At 58.6% G+C, this 18375-nt stretch overlaps 2 protein-coding genes across 2 annotated transcripts; both read left to right on the forward strand.

Moving 5' to 3' along the window:
- The first annotated feature begins 3147 nt into the window (after window positions 1–3147).
- Window positions 3148–6327, forward strand: LOC128950604 (prefoldin subunit 6-like). Its single transcript, XM_054295469.1, has 4 exons — window positions 3148–3215; window positions 3857–3927; window positions 5159–5283; window positions 6149–6327. The coding sequence occupies exons 1-4, from the start codon at window positions 3152–3154 to the stop codon at window positions 6246–6248; spliced, it is 360 nt and encodes a 119-aa protein (XP_054151444.1). The 5' UTR covers window positions 3148–3151; the 3' UTR covers window positions 6249–6327.
- Window positions 6328–7842: 1515 nt separating this feature from the next.
- Window positions 7843–17975, forward strand: TAPBPL (TAP binding protein like). The gene is made up of 8 exons (XM_054295468.1): window positions 7843–7870; window positions 9075–9260; window positions 11788–12012; window positions 13685–13881; window positions 14942–15071; window positions 15678–16062; window positions 16316–16449; window positions 17853–17975. Exons 1-8 carry the CDS (start codon window positions 7843–7845, stop codon window positions 17951–17953), a joined length of 1386 nt encoding a protein of 461 aa, XP_054151443.1. The 3' UTR covers window positions 17954–17975.
- Window positions 17976–18375: the final 400 nt, after the last annotated feature.

An 18375-nucleotide genomic window follows, 5' to 3' on the forward strand; every position in this document is an offset into this window, starting at 1 on the left:
GGTGTCACATCCAGGTGACATCGGTGTCATTGTATCAGGTCCAGGTGACATCGGTGTCACTGTGCCAGGTCCAGGTGGCATTGGTGCCACCCACACAGGGTCCAGGTGACATCCAGGTGACATCGGTGTCACATTGGTGTCCTTGTGTCACAGCCAGGCGACATCCAGGTGACAGCCACGTCATTGTGCCAGGTCCGGGTGACAGCGGTGTCACACCAGGTGCCATCGGTGTCACTGTCCCAGCTCGGTGTCACACCCGTGTCCCCACACAGGCTCCGCTCGTGACGTCACTCCCGATGACATCACAACGCCATGACGTCATCCCCAGCCACTGCGTCCCCACCGGGAGTGGGGTGGAGGGGGATTCCCCCGCTGATGACGTCACTTCCCATGACGTCACCTCCAATACACTCTCCAGGGAAGGGAGGAGGAGGGGATTCCCCCACTAATGAGGTCACCGCCCCAATTAGTGTCCATGGGGGATTCCTGCTCTCATGACGTCACCTCCGATACACCCTCCGGGGAAGGGGAGAGGGAGCGGGATTCCCCTCCTCTCATGACGTCACTTCCCATGACGTCACCCTCCACTCCAGTCTCCATGGGGAGGGGAGAAGGAGGGAGATTCCCCCTTCCTATGACGTCACTCCCCATGACGTCACCCCAACTACAACGCCCCCACAGGGGTGAATGGGGGCGGTTTCCCCCTTCCCATGACGTCACCCCCAACGCCAGTCTCCATGGGGGGAGAGGGGAGGAGGACAGGGATTCCCCCGTCCCATGACGTCACTCCCGCGACGTCACCCTCCAACACACCTTCCCGGCAAGGCAGAAGGAGGGGGGAGTCCCCCTTCCCATGACGTCACTCGGATCCCCGCCGCCCCCTCCCCACAGCCCCTCCCCCAGGGCCATCACCCGGCACCGCAGCACCCCCAGCAGGGCCCAGAGTCCCCCGCACTCCCCGGCGACCCCCGGGAGGCGCCCCCAAACCCCGCGCAGCTCCCGGGGCCGCACGCGGTGCGCGCTGAGCAGCGCCCGGGCCAGGCAGCAGCGCTCGGGGCGGGAACCGCAGCGAGCCCCCGAACCGCGCCGAGTGCCGCGCCCAGACCCCCGCCCGCCGCGCCGCGACCCCCACCCACACATCCTCCGGCAAACCCCACCGGGACCCCCCGGAACCCCGCCCGCAGCACCGCGCCCGCCGCCCGCCGCGACAGCACGTACGCCGTGCCGCTGCAGTAGGGCGGGTATCGCGACAGCGGGTACAGCTCCTCCGCGACATAGTGCCGGCTCCGCGGGTCGCGGTTGGGCGCCACCCGCCAGTGCACGCGGCCCAGGTAGAGCCGCGCGGGCGCGTCGCGCCACGTCGCCAGGTATGTCGCGACAGCGGGCACGTTGACGAAGACGTCGTCGTCGGCTTTGAGCAGGAAGGGCGCGGCCGCGCAGCAGGCGCGGGCCCAGCGCAGCAGCAGCAGCGTCTTGCGGGTCAGGTTGGCGTAGCTGTCGGCGAAGTCGCCCTGCAGGATGTCGCCGTGCCGTCGCGACTCGGCCAGCAGCTCCCGCTGCTCGCGGGGGTCGCGGGGGGTCCCCAGCACGAACACGGTGCGGGCGGGGGGCGCGCCCGAGCCCGCCCAGGGCCCGCCCCAGGTGTCGCGCACGGCGAGGCGGCGCTGCAGGTGCGGGGGCGCGCTGGGCACGAGGATCAGCAGGAACGGGGCGGGGGGGGCGCGCACGGGGGCGGCGACAGCAGCACCTGGGGGGGGCGCGGGGGACCCCAAAAGGGGAGAGGGGAGATCGGCGGAGCCCCCCCGAGAGCAGCGCCAGGCAGGCGGGGGGCGGCGGGGGAACCCCCGGTTACGGCACCGGGACCCCCAATGGCACCCCCGGGACCCCCAATTTCCAACCCGGGACCCCCAATGGCACCTCCACGACCCCCAGTTCCACCCAGGGACCCCCACTCGTGATCTTCGAGCTCCCATTGAGGACCCCCGACCCCATTTCCCGCCGCCCGCGCCCTCATTGGGGACGCCCGCGCCCTCCCCATTCACAAACCACGCGCCCCCATTCGCAAACCCCGCCCCGTTCCCACGCCCCCCATTCACAAACCCCCGAGCCCGAATTCGCAAACCCCGCCCCGTTCCCACGCCCCCCATTCACAAACCCACCGCCCCAATTCCCATCCCCTCGCCCCCCACGCCCATCCCCCACTCGTTCCCATCCCCCTCGCCCCCCACGCCCATCCCCCACTCGTCCCCATGCCCCCCCTCCCCCCAGGTCCCCCGCCCCTCCCCCCAGGCCGCCATGGCCGCCGCCAGCAGCTCCTCGGCCCGGCCGCTGCCAGCAGCGCCAGCACCGCCACCCCCAGCGCCGCCAGCGCCGCCTTCGCCGCCCTCCGCCGCCATCGCCGCCGCCTCGGGCCCATCCCGGAGCCTCCCCGCCTTTCTCTCACCTCCGGCGGCCCCAAAAACCCCAAAATTCCCCCCAAAATCCCCCCCGGTGGAAGGGGGGGGGGAGCGCGGGCCGCGGCCGCGGCGCCGCGAGGGGGGCGTGGCCAGCGCTGAGGGGTGATGTCCAAATATGGGGGGAAACGGGCGTGGTTTGGTGTGAGGGGCGTGGTTTCCGGGTGTGTGGCGCATGCGCATAGCTGAGTAGGCGTGGCCTGAAGCGTTGGAGCCGCGCGCGGAGCGGAGGGTGAAAAACGGGGGTGGGGGAGGGGAAATTGGGGGGGATTTTGGGGGGATTTTGGGGGGATTTTGGGGGGATTTGAAAAGTTTGGGGTCTGGCAGGGAAATCTGGGAGGCTCCTGGAAGGCTTTGGAGAGGACAGGAGGAGATTTGGGGGTCCTGGAGGGAATTTGGGGGTCCTGAGGGGGATTTGGGGGTCCTGATTTGGGGGTCCTGGAGGGAATTTGGGGGTCCTGAGGGGGATTTGGGGGTCCTGGGGGAATTTTTGGGGTCCCGAGGGGATTTTTGGGGTCCCGAGGGGATTTTGGGGGGTTCTGGGGGGTTTGGAGGGACGTGGGTTGGATTTTTCGGGGGGAGGATTTTTGGAAATTTTTTGGGGCGATCCCTGAGGGGTCATGGGGGGTATTTGGGGGTTCGGGGGGGGTGACCCAAAATTCCCAAAATTCTCCCCCAAAAAAAAGCGCCCCCCCCCAATGGCGGAGCCGCTGCAGAAGAAGCTCCAGGGGGAGCTGGAGAAATATCAGCAGTTACAGAAAGGTGAGACCCAAAAAACCCAAAATCCCCCAAAAATCCCCCCTGGAACCCCAGAATTCCCTCGGGAACCCCAAAATCCCTCAAAATCCTCCTGGGACCCCCAAAAATCCTCCAGACCCCCAAAATTCCCCCCAAAAATCTCCAGGGACCCCCAGAAATCTCCTGGGACCCCCAAAATCCCTCAAAAACCTCCTGGGACCCCCAAAAATTCTCTAGACCCCCCAAAATTCCCCAAAAAATCTCCAGGGATCCCCCCAAAACCTCCCCAAAAATATCCTGGACCCCAAAAATCCTCCAGATCTCCTTTAAGACCCCAAAATCTCCAGGGACCCCAGAATCCTCCAGACCCCTCAAAATCCCCCAAAAATCTCCAGGGACCCCCAAAATTCCTTTGGAACCCCCAAAATTCCCCCGCAAAACCCTTTGGGATCCCCAAAATCCCCTCAGGACTCCCCAAAAATCCTCCAGACCCCCCGAAATCCCCCCTCAAAATCCCCTGGGACCCCCAAACCCCTCCTCAAAAACCCCTCCAGACCCTCCAAACCCCTCTGGGTCCCCCCGTTATTTTTTGGGGGGGGTCCCTGGGCTGTGTTGGGTTTTGGGGCCCCCCCTGAGCCGCGGTTTTGGGGTCCCCCCTGTCCCAGAGCTGGGCCGGGCGGTGGCGGCGCGGCAGAAACTGGAGACGCAGCTGACGGAGAACAACATCGTGCAGGAGGTGCGTGGGGGGGCGCCAAATCACCCCAAAAATCACCTGAAAATGACCCAAAGCTGCCCAAAAATAACCCAGAAATGACCTGAAAATGACCTAAAACTGCCCAGAAAATGCCCCAAAAATAACCCTGAAAATGTCCCAAAAAATGCCCCAAAACCGCTCCAAAAATAACCTGAAAATAACCCAAAACTACCCCAGAAATAACCCAAAAATGCCCTGAAAATGCCCAAAAATAACCTAAAAATGACCTAAAACTGCCCCAGAAAATGCCCCAAAACTGCCCAAAAATAAACCCAAAACTGCCCCAGAAAATGCCCCAATACTGCCCTGAAAATGCTCCAAAACTGCCCCCAAAATAACCCCAAAAATAACCTAAAATAACCAAAAACTGCCCAGAAAATGCCCCAAAAATAACCCCAAAAATGACCTGAAAATGACCCAAAACTGCCCCAAAAATAATCCCAAAAATGACCTGAAAATGACCTAAAACTGCCCGGAAAATGCCCAAAAATGCCCAAAATATAACCTAACAATAACCTAAAACTGCCCCAAAAATGCTTCAAAACTGCCCCCAAAATAACCCAAAACTGCCCAAAAATAACCTAAAAATAACCTAAAACTGCCCCAAAAAATGCCCCAAAAATAACCCAAAAACTGCCCCAAAAAATGCCCCAAAATAACCCAAAACTGCCCAAAAATAACCCAAAACTGGCCCAGAAAATGCCCCAAAAATGCCCCAAAAATAACCCAAAAACTGCCCCAAAACTAACCTAAAAATAACCTAAAACTGCCTCGGAAAATGCCCCAAAAATAACCCAAAAACTGCCCCAAAAAGAACCCAAAACTGCCCCAAAAATAGCCCAAAAATGACCCAAAAACTGCCCCCAAAAATAACCCAAAAACTGCCCCAAAAAGAACCCAAAACTGCCCCAAAAATAGCCCAAAAATGACCCAAAAACTGCCCCAAAAATAACCCCAAACTGCCCCAAAAATAACCCAAAATCTGCCCTCTAAGAAACCCAAAAATCCCCATTTTCACCCCTTTTTCCTCTCCAAAAATCCCTTTTTTCCCCCAAAACTCTCCCTTTTTCCACCAAAAAAAATCCCATTTTCCCTGAAAAAATCCCAATTTTTTTTCCTAAATTCCCCATTTTTTTCCCATTTCCCCACCCAAAAAACCCCAATTTTTTTCTCCCCTTTTCCCAAAATTTGGATTTTTCTCCCCAATTTTCAGGAGCTGAATTTGCTGGACGAGTCCACCACCATTTTTAAGCTTTTGGGCCCCGTTTTGGTCAAGCAGGACCTGGAGGAGGCCAAAAACACCGTGGGGAAACGGCTGGAGTACATCAGCGGGGAAATGTGGGTGCGGTTTGGGGGGAAAAACGGGATTTTGGGCAAAAATGAGGAAAATTGGGGAAAATTGGGAAAAAATTGGGAAAATTTAAGGAAATAAAGGGAAAAAAATGAGGGAAAATGGAAAAAATGAGGGAAAATGGGGGGAAACTGGGAGGAAAAATCAAGGGAAAAATGGGGAAAATGGCTGGAGCACATCAGCGGGGAAATGTGGGTCTGGTTTGGGGGAAAAATGGGGATTTTGGGCAAAAATGGGGTAAAATGGGGAAAAATTGGGAAATTTGGGAAAATTTGGGGGGAAATTGGGAAAAATGAGGGGAAATGGGGAAAAATGGGGGGAAAATGGGAGGAAAAATGGGGAAAATGGCTGAGCACATCAGCGGGGAAATGTGGGTCTGGTTTGGGGTGAAAAACGGGGATTTTGGGCAAAAATGGGGAAAAATGGGGAAAAATTGGGAAAATTTAGGGGGAAATTGGGAAAAATGGGGGGGAAATTGGGAAAAATGGGGGGGAAATTGGGAAAAATGGGGAAATTGTGGGAATGCATCACAGGGGAGATGTGGGTTTGGTTTGGGGTGAAAAATGGGAATTTGGGCAAAAATGGAGATAAATGGGGAAAAAATGAAAAAAAATTGGGAAAAATGGAGAAATATGGGAGGAAAAATCAAGGGGAAAAATGGAAAATTTGAGGAAAGAAAGGGAAAAACTGGGGGGAAATGGGGAAAAGTGAGGGGAAAATGGCTGGAGTTTTCCCAAAAAATCCCCATTTTTGCCCAAATCCCATTTTTCCCCACAAAATCCCCATTTCTCCCCCCAAATTCTCATTTTTGCCCCAAATCCCCGTTTTTCACCCCATTTTTTCCCCATTTAGGAAGCGCTACGAGCAGCAGATGCAGGAGCTGGAGCGGCGCTCGGAGCAGCAGCGCGAGCTCCTGGGGCGCCTCCAGCAGGAGCTCCAGGCCAAGCCCTGACACCCCCAAAATTTTGGGGACCCCCCTCAAAAAAAATTTGGGGACCCCCCCCCAAAATCTTGGACCCCCCCCAGTCCCAAAAATCCCAATAAAATTCCACAAAAATGCCCCAAAATCTGAATTTTTGTGTTATGTTCATGTTCAGTTCCCAAATTTGGGTGTCCACAGCACCCCAAAAATTTGAGGAACCCCCCCCCCCAAAAAAATTTGGGGAACATCCAAAATCCTGGACCCCCCCCAGTCCCAAAAATCCCAATTAAATTCCACAAAAATGCTCCAAATTTCGAATTTTGGACTAATATTCACATTAAATTCCCGAATGTTGGGGGTCCTGGGCACCCCAGAAATTTTTGGGGACCCCCAAAAATAATTTGGGGGCCCCCCCAAAATCCTGGATCTCCCCCAGTCCCAAAAATCCCAATTAAATTCCACAAAAATGCCACAGAATCCAGATTTTTGCCTTTTATTCAAATTCAGTTTCCAAATTTTGGGGGGAATTTGGGGGTCCTGAGAACCCCAAAAATTTGAGGAACCCCCCAAAAAAATTTGGGGACCCCCCCGACACCCCAGACCCCAAAAATCCCGCTGGATTTGGGTCCAAATCCCCCAAAATTTGGGAATTTTCAACGCTGGGGGCGTGGTCGCAGCCTTGGGGGCGGGCCAAACGCCTTAAATGGAAAAATGGGGCGTGGCCAAATCCCCTACATGGAAATTTGGGGTGTGAGGGCGTGGCCCAGGCGGCTGAGGGGAGTTTTGGGGTGATTTTGGAGATTTTGGGATCTGAGATTGAGGCCGGAGCGCGTCAAGGGAATTTTGGGGTGATTAGGGGCGATTTTGGGTGGATTTGGGGCTGGGGGCGTGGCCAGCGCCCCTGAGGGGGGAATTTGGGGGGAAATTTGAGGTTTGACCCCGAAATTTTGGGGTTCTTGAGGGGAATTTTGGGGTTCGGAGCGCGGTCGAAGCCCTGCGGGGAATTTTCGGGCGGTTTTGGGGCATTTTGGGGTTTTGGGGTGGATTTGGAGTGGGGGCGTGGCCAGCGCCCCTGAGGGGGGAAATTTGAGGGTTTGACCCCGAATTTTTGGGGTTCCTGAGGGGAATTTTGGGGTTCGGAGCGCGGCTGAAGTCCCTGCGGGGAATTTTGGGGCGGTTTTGGGGCAATTTTGGGTCGATTTGAGGTGGGGGCGCGGCCAGAGTTTCATGGGCGTGGCCAGCGCCCCTGAGGGGGAAATTTGGGGGGAATTTGAGGTTTGAGCGCGAAATTTTGGGGTTCCTTAGGGGAATTTTGGGGTTCGGAGCGCGGCCGAAGCCCTGCGGGGAATTTTGGGGCAGTTTTGGGGTAATTTTGGGGTTTGGGGGTGGATTTGGTGTGGGGGCGTGACCAGAGCTCTGTGGGCGTGGCCAGCGCCCCTGAGGGGGAAATTTAGGGGAAATTTGAGGGTTTGACCCTGAATTTTTGGGGTGCCTGAGGGGAATTTTGGGGTTCGGAGCGCAGCCGAAGCCGCTGAAGGGAATTTTGGGGCGGTTTTGGAGGATTTTGGGGTTTTGGGGCGGGTTTTTGGGGCGGTGGGCGTGGCCCGAAGCGAAAGCGAAAGCGATGGCGGGAGCGCGGCTGCTGCTGGCGGGTGAGGAGGGGCCCAAAACCCCCAAAATCGGGACCCCAAAATTTCCCCCAAACCCCAAATTCCGGCGGATCCCAACCCCGGAACCCTCCCCGACCCCAAATCTGGGAAATCCCCCCAAAAAATCCGGGAAAACCCCAAAAATCGGGACGGCCCAAACGCGGAAACCCCAAAAATCGGGACTCCCCAAAATCCGGGAAACCCAAAAATCGGGAATCCGGACCCCCAAATTCCTGACCCAAAATTTCCCAAATTTCGGTTTCCACCCTAAAACCGCCCCAAAATTTCCCCCGGTACCCCCAAACCCCCCCCCCCCCCCGGCAACCCTAAATCTTTCCAAGGCTCCCCCAAACCCTCAAATCCTGTCCAGGACCCCTCTGCGACCCCCCAAAACCCCCCAGGACCCCCCAAACCCCCGAGGACCCCCCAAATCCCCCCAGGACCCTCAGGACCCCCAAACCCCCCCCCCGAACTCCACCAGATTCCCCCCAGGACCCCCAATATCCCCAAATCCTTTCCAGGATCCTCAGGACCCCAAAACCCCCCCAGGACGCCCCAAATTGTCCCAGGACCCCCCAAACTCCCCCAAATCCTCCCCAGACCCCCTCAAGTCCCCCCAAATCCCAGGACCCCCCCAAATCCCTCCGGGACCCCCCAGAATCCCCAAATCCCCCCAAATCCTGCCAATACCCCCCCAGGACCCCCCAAATAAGGCCAAATCTTCCCAAATTCCCCCCAAAATCCCCCCAAATCCCCCCTGAACCCCTGCAAGACCCTCCCAAATTCCTCCAGGACCCCCCAAATCCCCCCCAAAATCTCCCCAAACCCCCCAGGGCCCCCCAGATTCCCCAAAAACCCCTGCAAGACCCCCCCAGATTTATCCAGGAACCCCCAAATCCCCCCAAAATCTCCCAAACCCCTCCAAGACCCCCCAAATTCCTCCAGGACCCCCCAAATCCTCCCTCGATCCCCCAAAATCCCCCCCGGACGCCCAAAATCTCCCCAAATCCCCCAAATCTCCCCCAAATCTCCCCAGACCCCTCCAGGACCCCCCAAAGCCCGCAAAACCCCCCCAGGACCCCCAACCCCCCCCCCCCCTTAAAATGTCCTAAACCCCCCAGGACCCCCCAAAATCACCCCAAATCCCCAAACTCCCCTCAGGACTCCCCCCAAACCCCTGTTTTCTCCCCCCCCCCCCCCCCTCCAGGTCTGTTCCATATTTGGGGAGGGGTCGCGGTTTTTGGGGAGCCGCCCCCCGCCCTGCGCTGCCCCCTGCTGGACCGGCGCGGCGCCCCCTCCCCCCGCGGGGCCCTGCTCCGCTTTTTGGGGGGTCCCGGGGCCCCCCCGCACCCCGAGACCCCCCCGGACCCCCAGAACACCTTCGACGTCATCGGTGAGAGACCCCCGACCCAATTTGGGGGGGATTTTGGGGGGTTTTGGAGGCGATTTCTGGGGGAGTTTTGGGGGCGATTTTTTGGGGGGTCTTGGGAGGGATTTGGGGGCATTTTTGGGGGTTTTTGGGGCAATTTTGGGGGGTCCCGGGGCCCCCCGCACCCGAGACCCTCCGGGACCCCCAAAACACCTTCGACGTCATCGGTGAGAGATCCCCGACCCATTTAGGGGGATTTTGGGGGGGTTTTGGGGGCGATTTTTGGGGAATTGAGGGGATCCTGGGGGGTTTTGGGGGCCGATTTTTGGGGGTTTCTGGGGAGTTTTGGGGGCGATTTTTGGGGGGTCCTGGGAGGGATTTGGGGGCATTTTTTGGGGTTTTGGGGCAATTTTGGGGGGTTCTGGGGGCAATTTTTAGGTAATTTTGGACGGGTTGGGAGAATTTTTGGGGCACTTTTTGGGGGGTCCTGGAGGGGATTTTGGGGGGGTTTGGGGCTGTTTGGGGGGGAATTTTGGGAATGTTTGAGGAAGTTTTTGGGGCTGTTTTGGGGGATTTTTTGGGGCAGTTTTGGGGGATTTTTGGGGAGTTCCTGGGGGCTGCTGTTTGGGGGATTTTTAGGGGGGTGTTTGGGGATTTCTTGGGGATGTTTGGGCAGTTTTGGGGGATTTTTGCAGGTGTTTGGGGCTGTTTTGGGGGGATTTTTTGGGGCAGTTTTGGGGATTTTTGGGGGGATTTTGGGGCAGTTTTGGGATATTTTTTGGGGGGTATTTTTGGGGGATGTCCCTGTATCTCACCCCCTCCCTTTTCCCCCCCAGACTCTCTGGGGGTCCTGCCGGGTTTCTGGGGGTATTTGGGGCAGTTTTGGGGGATTTTTGGGGGGATTTTGGGGCAGTTTCGGGGGATTTTTTGAGGGATTTTGGGGCAGTTTTGGGGGATTTTTGGCGGGGTGTTTGGAGCTGTTTTGGGGATTTCCTGGGGGGTATTTGGGGCAGTTTTGGGGAGTGTTTGGGGGATTTTGGGGGGGATTTTTGGCGGGTGTTTGGGGTATTTTTGGGGGATTTTGGGCGGTGTATGGGGCGGTTTGGGGTATTTTCGGGGTGGTTTTGGGGGTATTTTTGGGAATTTCCTCTATCCCACCCCCTCCATTTCCCCCAGACGCTCTGGGGGTGCTGCAGGGTTTCTGGGGGGATTTTGGGGCAGTTTTGGGGTGTTTTTTGGGGGGATTTTGGGGTATTTTTGGGGGGTGTTTGGGGCTGTTTTGGGGTATTTTTTGGGGCTGTTTTGGGGTATTTTGGGGGGGATTTGGGGTATTTTTGGGGGGTATTTTTGGGGGGATTTTGGGGTATTTTTGGGAATTTCCTCTATCCCACCCCCTCCATTTCCCCCAGACACTCTGGGGGTGCTGCAGGGTTTCTGGGGGGATTTTGGGGGGTATTTTTGGGGGGATTTTGGGGTATTTTTGGGAATTTCCTCTATCCCACCCCCTCCCTTTCCCCCCCCAGACGCTCTGGGGGTGCTGCAGGGTTTCTGGGGTATTTTTGGGGCACTTTTGGGGTATCTTTTGGGGGGGATTTTTGGGGGGATTTTGGGGTATTTTTGGGAATTTCCTCTATCCCACCCCCCTCCATTTCCCCCAGACGCTCTGGGGGTGCTGCAGGATTTCTGAGGGGATTTTGGGGCAGTTTTGGGGTATTTTTTGGGGGGGATTTTGGGGGATTTTTGGGGGGATTTTGGGGCAGTTTTGGGGTATTTATTTTTGGGGGCGTCCCTGTATCCCACCCCGTCCCTTTCCCCCCCCAGACGCTCTGGGGGTGCTGCAGGGTTTCTGGGGGGATTTTGGGGGGTATTTTTGGGGGGATTTTGGGGTATTTTTGGGAATTTCCTCTATCCCACCCCCTCCATTTCCCCCAGACACTCTGGGGGTGCTGCAGGGTTTCTGGGGGGATTTTGGGGCACTTTTGGGGTATCTTTTGGGGGGATTTTGGGGTATTTTTGGGGGGTGTTTGGGGCTGTTTTGGGGTATTTTTTGGGGCTGTTTTGGGGTATTTTGGGGGGGATTTGGGGTATTTTTGGGGGGTATTTTTGGGGGGGATTTTGGGGTATTTTTGGGAATTTCCTCTATCCCACCCCCTCCATTTCCCCCCCCAGACGCTCTGGGGGTGCTGCAGGGTTTCTGAGGGGATTTTGGGGCAGTTTTGGGGTATTTTTTGGGGGGGATTTTGGGGTATTTTTGGGGGGATTTTGGGGCAGTTTTGGGGTATTTTTGGGGAGTTCCTGTATCTCACCCCGTCCCTTTCCCCCCCCAGACGCTCTGGGGGTGCTGCAGGGTTTCTGGGGGGATTTTGGGGGGTATTTTTGGGGGGATTTTGGGGTATTTTTGGGGAGTTCCTGTATCTCACCCCCTCCATTTCCCCCAGACGCTCTGGGGGTGCTGCAGGGTTTCTGGGGGGATTTTGGGGGGTATTTTTGGGGGGATTTTGGGGTATTTTTGGGAATTTCCTCTATCCCACCCCCTCCTTTCCCCCCCCAGACGCTCTGGGGGTGCTGCAGGGTTTCTGGGGTCCCTCGTTGGCGCCCCCCCGGTGCGAGCTGAGCCCCACGGAGCCGCTGCTGCCGCCGCCCCCGGGGCCGTCCCCGCGCTGCCACCCGGGGCTGGGCACGCGCTGGTGGCTGCTGGCCCTGGGGACACCGCAAAGGGAGGGGACGGTGCTGCTGCACCAGGTGACAACGGCGGGGGACACGGCCAGGGTCAACGGTGAGAGGGGGACACACGTGGGGCGTTGTCACCTGTGAGTGTCACATGTGTGTCATTGTCACCTGTGTGTGTCACCTGTGAGTGTCCCATGTGTGTCATTGTCTCCTGTGTGTCACTGTCACCTGTGTGTGTCACCTGTGTGTCATTGTCACCTGTGTGCCACATGTATGTCATTTAGTCGTTGTCACCTGTGTGTCATTGCCACCTGTGTGTTGTTGTCACCTGTGTCATTGTCACTGGTGTATGTCATTGTCTGTCACTGTCACCTGTGTGTCACCTGTGTGTCGTTGTCACCTGTGTCATTGTCACTGGTGTGTCATTGCCTGTCATTGTCACCTGTGTGTCATTGTCACCTGTGTGTCACCTGTGCCTCATTGTCACCTGTGTCATTGTCACCTGTGTGTGTCACCTGTGTCATTGTCACCTGTGTTGTCACCTGTGTGTCACTTGCGTGTCATGGTCACTTGTGTGTCATTGTCACCTGTGTGTTGTTGTCACCTGTGTTGTCACCTGTGTGTCATTGTCACCTTTGTCATTGTCACCTGTGTGTCATTGTGTCATTGTCACCTGTATTGTTGTCACCTGTGTCACCTGTGTCATTGTCACCTGTGTGTCATTGTCACCTGTGTCATTGTCACCTGTGTCACTGTCACCTGTGTGTCATTGTCACCTGTGTTGTCACCTGTGTGTCACTTGTGTGTCATGGTCACTTGTGACATTGTCACATGTGTGTCATTGTCACCTGTGTGTCATTGTCACCTGTGTGTGTCACATGTGTGTCATTGTGTCATTGTCACCTGTGTGTGTCATTGTCACCTGTGTGTCATTGTCACCTGTGCGTCGTTGTCACCTGTGTGTCACCTGTGTGCCCCCATGGCCCCAAATGTCCCCCCATGTGTCGCCCGCAGTGTCACCCCATCCCTGTGTCCTTGTGTCCTCCTCAATGTCCCCTCAATGTCCCAGATGTCCCCCCGTTGTCCCCAATGTCCCCCCAATGTCTCCATTGTCCGTAATATCCCGAATGCCCCAATGTCCCTTTGTCCCCAATGTCCCCAATGTCCCCCCAATGTCCCCATCGTCCCTCACATCCCCAATCCCCCCATTGTCCCAAATGCCCCAATGTCCCCTTGTCCCAAATGTCCCAATGTCCCCAATGTCTGTAATATCCCCGATGCCCAAGTGTCCCCAATGTCCCCATTGCCCCCATTGTCCCCATCGTCCCTAGCATCCCCAATCCCCCCAATGTCCCCAAATGTCCCCAATGTCCTCCCACCTCCCAATGTCCCAAATGCCCCAATGTCCCCTTGTCCCCAGCGTCCCCAGTGTCCTCAATGTCCCCATTGTCCCCACTGTCCCCATTGTCCCTATCGTCTCTAACATCCCCAATCCCCCCAACGTCCCCATGCCCCCCCAGCCCCCCCAAATGTCCCCAGTGTCCCACAGTCCCCATTGTCCCCAATGTCCCCTCATTGTCTCTGTGTCCCCAATGTCCCCATGTCCCAAATGTCCCCTCATTGTCTCCATTTGTCCAATGTCCCCATTGTCCCCAATATCCCCAATGTCCCCCCCGTTGCCCCCATTGTCCCCAATGTCCCCCCAATGTCCCCAATGTCCCCAAACGTCCCCTTTGTCCCCCCCTAACCCCGCCCTGTCCCCGTCCCTGTCCCCGCAGCCTCCCTGGCCATCTCCACGCTGACCCCGAGGCTGCGGGGGCTCCTGGGGACCCCCCAGACCCTGCACTGCTCCTTCACCCCCCCCGCCCCGGGGGTCCCCTTCACCCTGGAGTGGCTGCGGCACCGCGACGGCGCCACCCGGCGCCTGCTGGCCTTCGACTCGGCCGCCAACCGCGTCACCGAGGCGGCGCCGGGGGTGCTGCTGCTGCTGGGGGGACACGGGGACACCGCCGGGACACAGGTGAGGGGACACAGGGGAGGGGACACAGGTGTGGGTGATTCGGTGTGGGGACACCGGGAGGCGCCGTTGCTCCTCCTGGCCGCTAGGGGGCGCTGTGGGTATGGAACAGCCGGTGCCCAGACCCTCCCAGTGGCTCCCACTCCATTCCCAGTCCCTCCCAGTGGCTCCCAGTCCCTCCCAGTGGCTCCCAGTCTATTCCCAGTCCATTCCAGTCCATTCCCAATCCACTCCCAGTCCATTCCCAGTCCCTCCCAGTCCCTCCCAGTCCATTCCCAGTGGCTCCCAGTTCTCAGAACCCAGCTGCAGTTCTGTGTGGGAACACCGGGAGGCGCTGTTGGTCCTCCCAGCCGCTAGGGGGCGCCAGTACAAGTGGATAGGCTCGGTCCTCCTGGCCACCAGAGGGCGCTGTGGGTGTGGAACAGCCGGTTCCCAGTCCCTCCCAGTTCATTCCCAGTCTATTCCCAGTCACTCCCTGTCTGTCGCAGTCCATTCCCAGTTCCCTCCCAGTCCATCCCAGTCCCTCCCAGTTCCATCCCAGTCCCTCCCAGTCCGTTCCCAGTGGCTCCCAGTCCATTCCCAGTCCATTCCCAGTCCCTCCCAGTCCATCCCAGTCCATTCCCAGTGGCTCCCAGTGTTTCCCAGTCCATTCCAGTCCACAGAAACCCGGCTGCAGTTCCATGTGGGGACACCGGGAGGCGCCGTTGGTCCTCCCGGGCCACTAGGGGGCGCTGTGGGGATGGAACAGCCTGTTCCCAGTCCCTCCCAGTGGCTCCCAGTCCCTCCCAGTCCATTCCCAATCCCCTCCCAGTCCATTCCCAGTCCCTCCCAGTCTATTCCCAGTCCATTCCCAGTTCCCTCCCAGTCCATCCCATTCCCTCCCACTCCCTCCTAGTCCCATCCAGGCTCACCCAGGTCCATCCCAGTCCCTCTCGGTCCATTCCCTGTCCCCTCCCAGTCTATCCCAGTCCATGCCAGTCCCTCCCAGTCCATCCCAGTCCCTCGCTGTTCCTCCCAGCCGCCAGGGGGCGCTGTGCAGGTCTCTCTGCAGCTGCCGCCGCTCTCGGTGTCCGATGACGGCTCCTTCATCTGCTCCGTGGCCACGCCCCTCGGGCAGCTGCAGCAGGTGCTGCACATGAACGTGATTGGTCAGTGCCGGCAGGGGTGGGCGGGGCTTGGGAGGGGTGGGCGGGGCTTGGGAGGGGTTCCCAGTGTGTCCCAGTGCCCTTCTCTGTGCCCAGTCCCCTCCCAGTCCCTCCCAGTCCATTTCCCAGTGGCTCCCAGTCTGTCCCAGTCCATTCCCAGTCCCTCCCAGTCCCTCCCAGTCCATCCCAGTCCCTCCCAATCCCCTCCCAGTGTCCCTGTCTGTCTGTCCCCAGTTCCTCCCAGTCTATTCCCAGTCCCTCTCAGTCCATACCAGTCCATTCCCAGTCCATCCCAGTTCACTCCCAGTCTGTTCTAGTCCATCCCAGTCTCTCCCAGTCCATCCCAGTCCATCTCAGCCCCTCCCAGTGTCCCTAACTGGGTGTCCCCAGTCCCCTCCCAGTGTCCCTAAGTGTCCGTCTGTCTGTCCCCAGCCCCTCCCCAGGTGTCCCTGGTCCCCTCCGTGCTGTCCCCGGGTGTCCCAGCCCAGCTCCCAGTCTCTCCCAGTCCATCCCAGTCCATCCAAGTCCCCTCCCAGTGTCCCTAACTGGGTGTCCCCGTGTCCCCAGCCCCTCCCCAGGTGTCCCTAATGTCCATCTGTCTGTCCCCAGCCCCTCCCCAGGTGTCCCTGGTCCCCTCCGTGCTGTCCCCGGGTGTCCCAGCCCGGCTCCGCTGCGACGCCGTCGGGTTTTTCCCTCTGGACGTTGGGATCCGCTGGGAGCGCCAGGCCCGGGGGGACCCGCGGCCACGCCCGGTGACACCCGAGGGTGCCACCGCCGCCGCCGCCCCTGGGGACAGTGCCAGCAGCCCTGGGGACAGTGCCAGCAGCCCTGGGGACGGCGCCGCGGGGCTGAGCTGGAGCTCGGGGCACCGGCGCGCGGCCGACGGCACCTTCAGCCGGAGCGCGGGGCTGAGCGTGGCCGCGGGGACAGCGGGGGACAGCTACAGCTGCCTGGTGACACACGCGGCGTGGGACGCGCCACTGAGGGTCACCGTGCACGTGGCAGGTGAGGGGACACACCTGGGATGGGGTTTGGGACATTGGGGACATTGGGGACAGCTACAGCTGCCTGGTGACACACGCGGCGTGGGACGCGCCACTGAGGGTCACCGTGCACGTGGCAGGTGAGGGGACACACCTGGGGACATTGGGGACACATGGGGACACACCTGGGATGGGGTTTGGGGACACTGGGGACATTTGGGACAGGGTTAGGGACATTGGGGACCCACCTGGGACCGGGTTTAGGGACACTGGGGACATTGGGGACAGGGTTTGGGACATTGGGAACCCACCTGGGATGGGGTTTGGGGACAGCTCCAGCTGCCTGGTGACGCACGCGGCGTGGGACGCGCCACTGAGGGTCACCGTGCAGGTGGCAGGTGAGGGGACACACCTGGGATGGGGTTTGGGACATTGGGGACATTGGGGACAGGGTTAGGGACATTAGGGACACACCTGGGATGGGGTTTGGGACATTGGGGACATTTGGGACAGGGTTAGGGACATTAGGGACACACCTGGGATGGGGTTTGGGACATTGGGGACATTTGGGACAGGGTTAGGGACATTAGGGACACACCTGGGATGGGGTTTGGGACATTGGGGACATTTGGGACAGGGTTAGGGACATTGGGGACACACCTGGGATGGGGTTGGGGACACTGGGGACATTTGGGACAGGGTTTGGGACATTGGGGACACACCTGGGATGGGGTTTGGGTCACTGGGGACAGGATTTGGGGACACTCGGACAGCTCCAGCTGCCTAGTGACACATGTGGCCTGGGATGTGCCACTGAGGGTCACCGTGTGGGTGGCAGGTGAGGGGACACACCTGGGATGGGGTTTGGGACATTGGGGACATTGAGGACAGGGTTAGGGACATTAGGGACACACCTGGGATGGGGTTTGGGACATTGGGGACAGCTCCAGCTGCCTAGTGACACATGTGGCCTGGGACGTGCCATTGAGGGTCACCGTGCCCGTGGCAGGTGAGGGGACACCTGGGGATGCACCTGGGATGTGTTTTGGGGACATTTGAGACACCTGGGGACACACCTGGGGACATCAGGGACAAAGTTAAGGACACCAGGACCAGGGTTTGGAGGGTCTTGGGACACCAGGATTGGGGCTGGGGACATTAGGGACAGAGTTGGGGACAGGTGGGATGGAGTTGGGGACATCAGGGACAGGGCTTGGGGATACCTGGGAACATTGGGGACAGGGTTTGGGTCATTGGGGACACCTGGGGACACACCTGGGGACATCAGGGACAAAGTTAAGGACACCAGGGACAGGGTTTGGAGGGTCTTGGGACACCAGGATTGGAGATGGAGACATTGGGGACATCAGGAGCAGGGCTGGGGACAGCAGGGACGGGGCTGGGGACACCTGGGGACATTGAGGATGGAGTTGGGGACACCTGGGATGGAGCTGGGGACATCAGGAGCGAGGTTGGGGACATTGGGGACATCAGGAGCAGGGTTTGGAGGGTCTTGGGACACCAGGATTGGAGTCAGGGACATCAAGGACAGGGCTGGGGACATTGGGCAGGGTTGGTGACATCATGAATGGGGTTGGGGACATCAAGGATGGGGTTGGGGACACGTGGGATGGAATTGGGGACAAGGCTGGGGACATCATGGACAGGGTTTGGGACATCAGGAATGGGGTTGGGGACATCAAGGACAGGGTTGGGGATACAGGGACAGGGTTGGTGACACCAGGACGGGCTCGGTGCCACCTGGGGGTGTCGCTGACGTGTCCCCACTGTCCCCCCGCAGGTGACAGCGGGCCCAGCGTGGAGGACATGGCGGGGATGGCCCTGGTGGCCTTTGTCATCGGGGGGCTCTGCCAGCGCCTGTGGCCCTCGGCGGGGAGGTGACACCCGTGGCACCGATGTCACCAAATGTCCCCAATGTCCCCCAAAAGTCCCCAAAATCCCCAATGTCCTTAGTGTCCCCAAATGTCCCCAATCCCCCAAATGTCCCCAATGTCCCCAAAATCCCCAATGTCCTCAATGTCCCCATATGTCCCCATATGTCCCCAATGTCACCAAAGTCCCCAAAATCCCCAACGTCCTTAGTGTCCCCAAATGTCCCCAAACTCCCCAAAATCCCCAATGTCCTTAGTGTCCCCAAATGTCCCCCTTCATTTCCATATACCCATGTCCCCAATGTCCAAAATGTCCCCAAATGTCCCCAGTGTCCCTAACCCCCGCAATGTCCCCAATGTCCAAAATGTCCCCAAATGTCCCCATTGTCCCAAAATGTCCCACAAAGTCCCCAAATGTCTCCAAAATAAACG

The sequence above is a fragment of the Melozone crissalis genome, unplaced genomic scaffold (assembly GCF_028551555.1).
Source record: "Melozone crissalis strain CALT ecotype California unplaced genomic scaffold, PUWL_Pcris_2 ptg000764l_1, whole genome shotgun sequence".
Taxonomy (NCBI): Eukaryota; Metazoa; Chordata; class Aves; order Passeriformes; family Passerellidae; genus Melozone; species Melozone crissalis.